Genomic DNA, 12,146 nt, shown 5'->3' with positions numbered 1-12,146 from the left:
AGAAAACTGATGTTTAACACATAAATACTTTTGCTGTTTTGTATGGTTTGAAATATGGTCAGTTACTCTGATTGAAGTATGGAATTTGAAAATAAAATTACATAAAAGTGTTTGATGTGAAATAAATGAAATACTGGTAAATTGAAAACTGAAAATGTTGTTGGTTTCAGATTAAATCACTTTGACTTGATTTTACTGAACTTATCTTTGAAAATTTATATTTCCTCTTTGAAGAAAATCCTCTTGTGTCTTTAAGTGCATATAATCTAATTGATGTTCCATGCTAAATACACTTTATATACACAACTATTACCAGCACTCGCAGGGTAACATGTACATGTTACATGTGTGAAAAAATGTCAATTAAATATTACGAAAAGAAATGGTCTAGAGCAGCGATTCTCAACCTTTGATATGCGTACCACTGGTGGTATGCGAGCCAATGTTGAGTGGTATGCAAACTAAGTAAGAAAATCAAAACATAATATTAACATAAATAAGTTTTCCCTGATTGCATTTGGTTAGTGGTACCTTTAATGTGTTAAATTAGAATTAGTGGTACGCCAGCGGAAAAGATTGAGAACCCCTGATCTAGAGGTTTTCTGTAGAATATTCTGTGGAGTTAAATAATTGTTTGGGTATATAAAATAAGCTTCACTATTATTACAGCACTTGTCTTCAATCGAAATGGATTGATTATGCAGTTAATTAAATTTGATAATTTACAGATGACGAAGATTGTCCTGAATGTGATGAAATTCTTGAACATTTGGAGCAGATTGACGGAGATGCAGACATGTACGGTATGTTATGTCAAAGGATATGTATCCTGAACTTCAAAGTTTCTACATTATGGACAGTAAATGTGCCAAGTGACCACAGTTAATTTTATCTTTTAAGTTTAGAAAAGGCACTGTCTGATATTTCATACTGAAGCCTTTCCTCGAGTCTGAAAATATATGAAGCAGAATTCAAGAAGGAAACTCTTTGAGACGGGAATAACGTTCTTTTGTATGGGTGTGAAAATGCATATCTTAGATTGAGTGAAAAACATAGATTGAGGGTTGATTCTAAGGGTTCTGATGGTGGTTTTATACAATCTGGATTTTTCTGGACCTTCTGGATGCTGCCCTCATTATGCGTGAAGACAAGAACAGATCCAGTCCTTGAAGCATTATGTGTTTTATAATGGATAGCTCAGTCAGTTTAGTGACTAGCTACGGGCTGGACGGCCGGGGTTCAGTCCCTGACGGGGGCAGATGATTTTTCCTCTAGCCTCTGCGTCCAGACCGGCTCTGGGGCCCACCCAGCCTCCTCTACAATGGGTACCGGGGTTCTTTCCCGGGTTTAAAGCCGGCCAGGGCGTGATGTTGACCACTCACCCCCATCTAGTGCCGAGGTCAAGGAAGAGAGGAGCTATATCTCCACTCACCCCAAATGCCTACATGGCGTATAGTGGGATAAACTTTACTTTACTTTAATGGATGTTTAAGGAAAGAATTTCTAGGAGAATATTTGGATGTTAGAGGCAGAACGTAACAGGAGACCAGATAAAATTGCACAGTAAGAAGCTTCATAATTTATACTGTTCACCAGACGGTATTTGGACTGTCAGATCGAACAGGGGCGAGATGGGCAGCATATGTAGTATGTATTAGAGAGATGAGAAATGCATACAAAGTTTTGGTTAAAATATATGCAAATAAGAACACTCTAGGAATGCTAAGGCATAGATGGGAATATATGTTAAAACAGATCTTAAAGAAATAGGATGGACAGGTGTTTACTGTATTAATTTGAATTAGGAGAGTGACTGGTATGACCTTTTGTGAAAAGACTAATGAAATTTCGATTCCCACAGAAGACAGACTTTCTTGACTGGTTAAGTATATTATAAGCTTTAGAAGGACTGCTCTGTTGAGATAATTATTTAATAAAGGGTTAATAAGTACTCTATGTATCTCTCTGTCTTTATAATACACAACCACTTGACACTAGTCATCCATTTTACCTTTTAATTTCTAGTAGTGATCACATATTTATGATCGTATCAGTGCTGTTCATGTCCCAGTGTTATGCATTCCGAATGAAGAAACATTTCCTTGAATAAAAATTTCCGGATCTAGGGATTAGCTCTATCTAGTGGGCCAACTGTGTAGGAACCCGAAGACGGAGATAGAGTCCCATCTCCGAAACGTCATTTTACGTTTTATATTTACTAGACGATGGATAATATCCAAGGAAATTTTTATTCAATTGACTCTTCACCATCATCAAGAAGTTTTAGATTTGATAAACATTTCCTTGCTTAGTCATCAGTAATACTGCCTCAGGTGCTCCAATTTTAAATGTAGGTACATAATAAATTATGCAGTTTTATCATAAATGAAATTGATATATTACAAATTTATTTTTAATTCAAATTTACAATGAATATGTCAATACATTATAAATGTGTTTACATATTGTGATGTATGTTTTTTGTTCATAAGTTTTGAATTTTATATCAGTGATGCATTTATTGTTAACCATATATAAATAAACTTGGAAAGTGATGGATCAGAAAATTGTCTACAAATTGCTTACAAAGTTCTTGGATTTTTTGTAATATTGACAAGTCAATCATGTGATGGTAACAGATTAACAGTGATATGAAATTTTAAGTCTCTTTAATCTATCAAGTAGTCCTTGTAGTACTAATGCTTGAAAGTAGCTGTTCTAGATCATAATCCAAGGATCAGATCTTTTTGTATTTATTTTCATTATATTTTTAAAACATTAAAACAGTGTAACAACACAGGAGCAACAAAAATTCTTTTCAGGTCAGTTTAAATTTATTTAATTGTTTATGAATTTTAATATTTTCAGTTGTAAGCTTTTTCTTGTTCGTATTAGTGATGCATAATCAAAACTTTTATATTTCACAGGTGTTGATATGGTCAAAATTAACCATCCTGAGGCAGCAGGGAAATTTAATATTATTAATTTCCCATCATTAGTTTATTTTCGTAAGAAAGTGCCTCTCTTATATGATGGTAAGTATCGTATTACAAAAATATTCTCCTATCTTTAACAATTTATTGTATAAACACATGCCAAATAATGAAGAGTATTTTATTATTTAACATTTATGGAAATAATTTTCAGGAGATCTTCACGATGAAGAAAAAGTTTTGGCATGGCTAACATCTCAAGATATATTTGAAATAAAAAATGAAATTGAAGAGGTAAACCGCAAAATGTTGGATAAATTACTGGAAGAAAATGAGTTTCTGGCAGTATATTTTTGTAAGTACAATGATAAAAGTATCATTGCTTGAAATAACAGAATGGAGCAAGAAGTAATTCTGTATTACTTTCTTAAAGTGGCCTAACATCACTTCTTGACTGTCATATTTACTCTCATAGAATTTTTTAATGATTCAGCGTGATCACCACTTACATACGTTTTCACAAACTGGATTTGTTTTAAATTTGATCAGAGGGAGGCTATTTTACTTCATTCATGGTTAAAGATTGAATTATTGTGTCCATTTTTAACATTGCTTGACACATTAATCTTTGCAAAGAATGGACACTAACTCGCAAAAAACTTAAACCACAGGGTTTGCAAAAAAAGGATTGAAGTTTATAACAATATTATACTTGGTCAAAAAACTAATAGTCATACAATGATGGTAATCCATAGCCTGTTTATGTTAAATCATTTCTTATAACTCTTCTGTGGTTATACCTCCACTTGGGAACCTGTCAGCTAGTTTTAAATTATTTGAAATTTAATTTGTTACTTTCTAATCAAGTACCTTGTAATTATTTTAAAGCTTGTTCTTGACTATAGGAATCAATGACTTGCATATAAACCTACCTTTATTTCAAAGAAAATTAAAGGTAATGCTAGGAAACAAAGTTTAAGAATATCTCTTTTGAATTACATTTTTTTAATTAGTATAATTGTCTTTAAACCCACTATTATTTTACACTGTAATTCAACTGCACATAATGTATAATTGGTTTCAGATTATATTTCAGATTTACTGATATTTAATACAATTTATATTTTAATATTTCTTTGTTACAGATGAACGTGATTCAGAAGAAAGTGACGTTGTGTTAGAAAAACTTGAGAACATTGACGGTGAAACAGACAATCTAGACATCCCATTTGTGAAGATGGGAGACCCACGCTATGCAAGGAAATGGGGCGTCACTAGTCTTCCATCTGTGGTTTATTTCCGAAAGCGATTTCCTAACATATACAGAGGTACAGTTAGTTTAGTGCTCAGCATGATTAAAATTATGCAGTGATTGTTGTTTGTAATACTGGATGTTAATGTTTTATAGATTTGCATGTTGTTGTCTTGACTTTATCAATAAGTGAGATATCATTTTATTTTTCCCAAATAATATTATTTTTGCACACAGGGAACTACATTTTTAAAAATTTGTAGTACTAACAAGCTAATACCCACATAGGGTTATAATGCTACAAGAATAATAAGAAGAAGTATTTCGTGTATGAGATTGGCGGGGCATGTAGTGCGCATGGATGGGGCAAGAGGTGTGCACTGGGTATTGGTCGGGAAGCCTGAGGGGAAGAGACCGCTGGGGAGACCTGGACGTAGATGGGAGGATAATCTCAGGCGGGATCTATGGGAGATAGGAGTCGAAGGAGACTGGATTTTGTTGGCCCAGGACAGGGTCCGGTGGAGGGCTTTGGTTAATTCGGTGATGAACCTTCGGGTTTCATAAGCCATCTGGTTGGTTGGGTCCACTATTTGGGAAGCCTGAGGGGAAGAGACCGCTGGGGAGACCTGGACGTAGATGGGAGGATAATCTCAGGCGGGATCTATGGGAGATAGGAGTTGAAGGAGACTGGATTTTGTTGGCCCAGGACAGGGTCCGGTGGAGGGCTTTGGTTAATTCGGTGATGAACCTTCGGGTTCGGTAAGCCATCTGGTTGGTTGGGTCCACTATTTGGGAAGCCTGAGGGGAAGAGACCGCTGGGGAGACCTAGACGTAGATGGGAGGATAATCTCAGGCGGGATCTATGGGAGATAGGAGTTGAAGGAGACTGGATTTTGTTGGCCCAGGACAGGGTCCGGTGAAGGGCTTTGGTTAATTCGGTGTTGAAACTTCGGGTTCCGTAAGCCATCTGGTTGGTTGGGTCCACTATTTGGGAAGCCTGAGGGGAAGAGACCGCTGGGGAGACCTAGACGTAGATGGGAGGATAATCTCAGGCGGGATCTATGGGAGATAGGAGTTGAAGGAGACTGGATTTTGTTGGCTCAGGACAGGGTCCGGTGGAGGGCTTCGGTTAATTCGGTGGTGAACCTTCGGGTTCGGTAAGCCATCTAGTTAGTTAGTTAGTTAGTTAGTTAGTATTTCATGTATATGACACACTATGTTTTGAAAACTGGATATTACACTTTAAGATTATAAAATTATGCTTATTTATTCATAAACTGTTTACTTAAAAACACAAAATCATTTAAGTCAAAAATAGATTAAAGGCTGACTAACTCCTTGTTTGCCTTTTTGTTGACCTTTCACTAAAAACTTAAAACAGAATTGCCATAAACAAGAACTGGTGAATATCAATGCTTAAAAACCACTATCCTTTATCGCCTTCGCCCTGTTTCTCTCTTTAAATTTTATGACATCCTTTTTCCTTCCTGTTTTATACAGTAATAAAAACAAATGCATATGATTCTTTCAGATTAGTACTTTCAAACAGTTTTTGTATTTCCTGTATTTGTTTTCCAGGTGACATGAAGTCAGGTGATGAAGTGTTGGAATGGCTTCGCAAGAATCGTTTCCGCCAGCCAGAGCTAAACATCTTCATGTATGCTGTGATTGCCCTTGCGATCACTTTTGTCATGTACACAGCATGGCTTCTTTCTTGTTTTCGGCCTCACATCAAGCAAGCGTGAGTTTGTGCTGTGTCTTGTGATGTGGAAGATATACACAAATTAGGTTGAGTGAGGTGAAGATAGATTTTCAGCTCAGGGGTGCCCAATGTGAAGCCTGTCTTGCTTGTTTTAAGCTTCAATTACATGAAACAGAGTAATGGTGTGGTTATAAGGGGTATACATCAGTTCAAGACACAGGATGATTCCATAAAAAATGTAACGGCTGATCTGTGAATGTGAGAATGTGAATGTTGAAAGAAATGAGTCATATTTTTAGTAAATAGATAGATACAGATGAATCCAATTGATCTTAGAAAACAGAATATGGGACAAGTTGGACTATGTGACTGCTTATTTGACCCGGAATTTCGATCACAGTGTGTCAATAATTTGCTTTATCATCATATCTTTAAGGTACTCTCCCCCTACATGTACACACTTATCCCATCCTGTGAAATGTTTGTACAAAAAAGCCACATCATTCTCTAGAAGAAAAGTGAAAATATTGCGTCAGATTTTAACTGCCTTTGTACAAGATATCACATTCAGAAAATACCTAGAAACAATACAGTTACAGAAACATATTCCTAAAATAAATTACATGATAATAGACTTAATCACATATATAATTACATTACTACTAATTAATTAGCAATTGTATTGAATACATATATTTAGAAGTAGCTAAAATTAGGGGTCCGTAGTGGCCGCGCGGTCTGAGGCGTGGGCCTTGTGCCGCTTGGTCGCTGGGACCGTGGGTTCGAATCCCACTCAAGCCACAGATGTTTGTCCTTTTTTTTCTGTGTTGTGCTGTCCTGTGTACAGGTACAGGCCTTGCGATGGGCCGATCCCTCGTCCAAGGAGTCCTACCGAATGTCTACAGATCGAGCCAACGAAAAGTTGGGACCCGCAGTGCTCAGGCACTTGAAGAATGGGTCGTTCCCAGTATTCCAGTAATATCTAAAATTACATTAAACTCAGAATATGATTATTACTGAATCACTGTATCAAGTAGATTTATAGTCAAAACGTTAATAACATTTTTTACTTTTATAGAGAGATTTGTGAATTATTTTACACATTATAATGAAGTACTTTAAAACTTTGATGTTATAGTAAATAGTAATTATCAGATCCTGAGGAGTATATGAAATGTTTCTGAACAGCGTCACCAAAGAGGCAACTGACAGAGTAACAGTTGGGCACCCCTGATTATTTAAACATTCATTGACCAGTGACATGCTGTGCTGACCAGTGTTGTGGGGATCAACTAAGTCTTCTCTTGAGACACCAGCTTATATATTATATTTCCCTTTAGTGTACAGTTTGTGAATAGTTGTTTTGTGGCATTCCTGAGTTGATGCAATGTCATCATATGTGATGAATGAGAATTACTGTGTAAATGTGTACGTAGATGTGTTAGAAAACCAGTAGAAGACACTGAAAATTAATTCCTTTGATCAGGAGCGAAAGATGTGTAGTAATGTATTATGTGAAAAAATATTCAGTAAAACTGTGAAATTAGCCACCTCTGTAAGTTGACATCTTGTGTATCTTGACTGTATGTTTCGGATGTCAAAAGTCTACTTTATTTATACATTACCTACCTTCTACAATTCACAGTGCATCTAATTTCAAATGTTGTCAATAAATTCTTATTAATGCAGTAATTTCTTGCATGAAAAATTTCCTTAACTCGACCACTCTATAGATTACATTGCGACTTTGAAAAACTGCAGGGTTTTTCCTTGTTTCAATACCTAACACTGAGGTTTGTATGCTTCTGTTATTCTATGGGAATTTTTGTGTTTTGGCCGCACTCTAAACTTGCTCAAGTCTACCACAGAAATGTACCATTCATGGGTGTGTAATGTCAGTTTCCTGATGCAGGTCAAGTTTTTATATTTTAGTGAGTTGATGCTAACAAGTATAAAAACGTAAATTTTTAGTATTGAGTAAATTTTAAATAGTCATGTAACGACGTCTGGTGATACGATGATAAAAACCCTGTGTAAAACTATGTTGATGTTTTGTCTTGTGGTAATGAAATGTTTGTAGCCGCTGTGTCAGTACCTTTTCTCTTGCTGATGAGATCGAAACTCATTGTTTCACGTCTACCCATTGTTCCTTGTTTCCTCGCCCTCTTGTTTTGACAAAGGGCCATCATGAAGTAACAGATCAGTAACTTCAACTTTTCTAAGGCACAGTTGTATGTTACATAATGATATCTTCAGCATGTATTTAAAGGGGTCATTTCACAATTTTATTTGAATGAAGTATATAATTGAGTTAAACTTTATAAGGTGATAACATTTTTGGTTATATGATTTTGGTTGAGTCCGAGAATGGAAAGACAAGTGGTACTTCCAAAAATTGTGCTTTGCTTTTTCTGCATGTAACCTAAAAGCTGAGTTTTGAACAAACAGCTCGGAGAATAAAGTAGTCCAGTGTCCTGAATGGAATTACATTAAAAATTGATCTGACTTGAAATTAATAATTCCTATAATTTACTTTTAAATTAACAGCTTGCATAAATTGGCCCTTATATGAGTGGCTTGCCTGAAGTGTATAAATTGAATATATACTGTATCTGTGTCCATATGGTTAAAATTTTAATCTATTTATATTTTTAAAGCTAAAATTGAACCTAATAAATTTTATCATAGATAGCACACTATATAAAAATAAATATGTGACATAAAATATGTAATTGAAATCTAAAATTTTTATTTTAAACAAAACTAATGGGTTTAATTTCTGATTGAATACTTGGAAAAGTAATTAATATCTGACTCTTTGTAGTCTGAACAACTTTACACCAATATATTTTTAGCTACAGCCTAACAGACCAGACTATTAGTGTTCATATTTCTCTGTTTCTGTCAGAGAAAATACGTAAATGCTTACAATATGAAAGCAACAGGGTAACAAAAGTTATTGAAAAATAAATAGTAATTAATACTGATAATTGAAGTTAGTTCTATATAAAATGTATTGAAAGATAATGTGAATCAATTTACATAAATATTAACTAAATATGTAAAATCACAATTTTTGAATGAACCAACAAAAAAATATACAAAAAATTCTATTTAACATTTGAAGGTATTGAAATAAAGCAGCTAAATTTATTTTATGGTTATAGCCTGTTCATTACTTAAATCAGTGATATAATTTAAAGAAGAAAGAAATTTCATTTGTCCTGTTATAAGATTTTCATCGGCAATAAACTAACTTCATTGTATGTAAAATCACAAAGAACACTTTTGGAAAATATATGTAATCCAAATTGCAGCACACAAGTGGCCCCTTTAGGTAGATTCATTCTAAATTAAAACTATAGTAACTTTCATAACAAGCACAAAAGTGTATGGAAGAGATGCATTGCCTCAGGATTTTGAACCGTACATTCTTATACTTGAAAAGTCTGATTTGGAGAGTTTATTTACAAAACCTTAAGAACCATCTAGACTCAGATGTTACAAGTAATAATTGGATTTAGAAGTACTATAATATTTCATTACTTTATATTTTGGGTACTGGATGTGTAGCTTATAACAATTTTTTGTTTCAGAGTCTGAAAATATATGGTTGTCAAAAACCAGTTCTCAACAAGTTGAGGATATTATTTACATTATGAAGCCTTCAAGTGTTCACCAGTTTTGTAACTAAACTCACTGGTTAGTCTTACTCTGAAAAACAGACGTGAATTCTGCTCTGCGTCTTGGCAGCTTGGGTTTAAACAACAGATGGAAAGTAGTTGAAGCAGAAGCAGATATGAAGAACAAAACTGTGTTATTTCTGAACGTAATTTAACAGAGCAGGCTTAAAGCTGTATATTTGCTGCTTTGCTAGTTGGCAACTTTCAGTTTCCAACAGACGATACACCATTATATGCCATTTTTCCACAGTGTCTTGACAATTTTAATTCTGAATATTTTACAACATATTTTGCTCAGTGCACAAGAACAAGAACATGAAACTCTACAATTTCCAAACTAAAGGTTATTTTACACAAATTTTGAACAAATAATTGATCAAATTTGAACAAGGGTAATAAATGTCCTGATATAAAGCACCATCACTGTTTCCATATACAGAATGATCCAAAATGTACCTGCCAACTTTAAACTGGATTTTCTTCTTAATGAGCAACTTTGATCTTAAGAAAATTTGCTGATGTACTGTAGTATATAAACCATTTGTTTATCATTTGTTTTTGTTAAGGTGCCAGGGAAACCCAAAGACTTTGGAGGGGCTAAAATCATCTACTGAGTGTGAAATCTTCACTATTTCAAGTGACGTACTCCAAGGTGCGGTGTCTTACTTTGTGACAAGATTGTAAAAGATCGTTGAAGTTGAGGGAAAACACATTGAACACATCATAATATAAATAGCTTAAGATGCTGATTTGAATGGTATTTGAATGAGATTTTTATGCCCGATTGTTCAGGTGGAATAAAGCAGTAAATATGGTAGGTACATTTTGGGCTACTCTGTATTTGTCTTTACTGTAACGTATTGTAAATCAACATAATAATTTCATCATCACCATAACTTATTGCGGCTGTCTGTGTCATTATACATTTCATTATTCTTGACAGTCCAAGTAATATGTGAACATTATTTTATTTGTTGATGCAGTAACTTCAGAAAATATGCAATTAGGATAGAAGACCTGTTCATAATTCAGGCTTTTTCTGAAAAAAAGCTAATAATTCAATAAAAGTAAGAATGGAGTGAAGTTACGTACTCACACAAGTAATAAGTAAATTAAATTTGCCATGTATTATTATTAACAGTGGTGCAGGTTATATCACGACATTGTTGATTGCTTTCAACATGTCACAATGAAGTGTGAAATTCCATTAATTATAAATAGTGTTTAAGTTAAGCAAATAAAATAAATATTTGTTTTTATATGAACTTGGACCTGAGAATTGCTTCATTAAGTACATGTTTGATCTTCTTTGGTGAATGTACTGTTTAATGTAAGAAAACTGAATCCTGCACAGGAAGTAAAATGGTATACCTGTAATCATAAGTCTGTATTTTTACAAAAGACATCATGCTGTTTTTTTTTTTTAAATTAAACTTTTCTTACTGAGGCCAAATTATATTAATGTGATTTTTAATACACTAGCTTTAATTTTGACAGGAAAAATAAATAATATTAAATCCAAATCTATCTAATTTTATTACATTTCTCAAAAATCATTTGGCTGAGTAACAAGTGGTTCAATGTTAATTTATATTTAAATTTAGATTTCGCGCACTTATTTGTATGTACTACACTTTATTTATTTTTTAGTTTTATTGACGTATCATTTATTTTCAAATAGAAAAGTAGAAGATTTGGGAAATGAAAATTAAAAGAGATGTTTTATGTGTGTTTGAATATCTCACTGTGTCATACCCTGTAAGAATCAAAATGGGACCTTAATGTGCAATCCCTTGAAAGTGTTCACTGTTATGATATTACAATTGTTTTAGATAACATAGTGCAGTTCCATCTTCATCATAAATGTTAATTTTAAAAAAAACCCAGACTTCTAACATAGTGGATTCCTATAAGTTGCCAAAACATGTGTATTGGATGCTGTACTGAAAAAAACAAGCACATTATTTGTAAATACAATTGTATATACATTGTGTTAGAGTTTAAAAAATTAGTAAACTTATTAAATAAAAAACACTTTTTATTATAAGAAGGCAATTTACCTTTCCTTATGAATATTTAACAGTCAGATTATACAGTAAAGAATTTATGTACTATAATTTTCAGTATCTTCTTTAACATGTTTTCAACTTTCACAATGCATTGAAATATGGGCGTTGAACTTTGAAAACAGTGAAAACATTTGAAGCAGTGAGACTGTGTTTTCCGAAAGAATAGTACAGTGCAAAGAACCAGGGAAAGATTATGGAATTTATTTCATGTCTGAATGCAAATGCTACCAAGTTATTGGCAGAAAACAGGAGCAGTAGACAGAAGCCTGAGGGCACGAGATAGGGGGAAGGAATATCCTGTCTGACCTTGAATATATCTGTAGTTCATAAATCTTTCTCTGGATGCAAGTCTGCCTCCCATTCAGATGAGTATTGCAGTCCATCCTCAATACAAGTCTGATAAAGAGCTCACTGGTTTTGTATCATGTTTGATGAAATATCAGTTACATTCAGAAGCTTAATTGGACTGGGAATTTTGATACACTACGTCGCTAATAATGTTCTAGA

General features: G+C 33.9%; 1 protein-coding gene across 11 annotated transcripts in view; it reads left to right on the top strand.

Moving 5' to 3' along the window:
- The window catches only part of hlk (hulk), a 119,714-nt gene extending 108,652 nt beyond the window's left edge, over positions 1-11,062 (top strand). For 9 of the 11 annotated variants that reach the window (XM_022071922.2, XM_022071923.2, XM_022071919.2 and 6 more), the window contains 6 exons: positions 729-803; positions 2,928-3,035; positions 3,148-3,288; positions 4,079-4,261; positions 5,764-5,926; positions 10,137-11,062. In XM_022071922.2, coding sequence (XP_021927614.1) covers positions 729-803; positions 2,928-3,035; positions 3,148-3,288; positions 4,079-4,261; positions 5,764-5,926; positions 10,137-10,254 — 788 coding nt within the window. In that variant the 3' untranslated portion in view covers positions 10,255-11,062. Of the gene's footprint in view, positions 1-728; positions 804-2,927; positions 3,036-3,147; positions 3,289-4,078; positions 4,262-5,763; positions 7,580-9,483 lie in introns of those variants that run through there. The other 2 variants (XM_022071916.2, XM_087354820.1) reach the window with 2 other exon arrangements.
- Positions 11,063-12,146: the final 1,084 nt, after the last annotated feature.

This window comes from Zootermopsis nevadensis, unplaced genomic scaffold (genome assembly GCF_977971745.1).
Source record: "Zootermopsis nevadensis isolate Lab colony 2312 unplaced genomic scaffold, Znev_1.0 Znev_ptg000024l, whole genome shotgun sequence".
Classification (NCBI taxonomy): domain Eukaryota; kingdom Metazoa; phylum Arthropoda; class Insecta; order Blattodea; family Termopsidae; genus Zootermopsis; species Zootermopsis nevadensis.
Note: the sequence above shows the minus strand (reverse complement) of the source record. Positions and strands in the feature narration are given on the sequence as shown.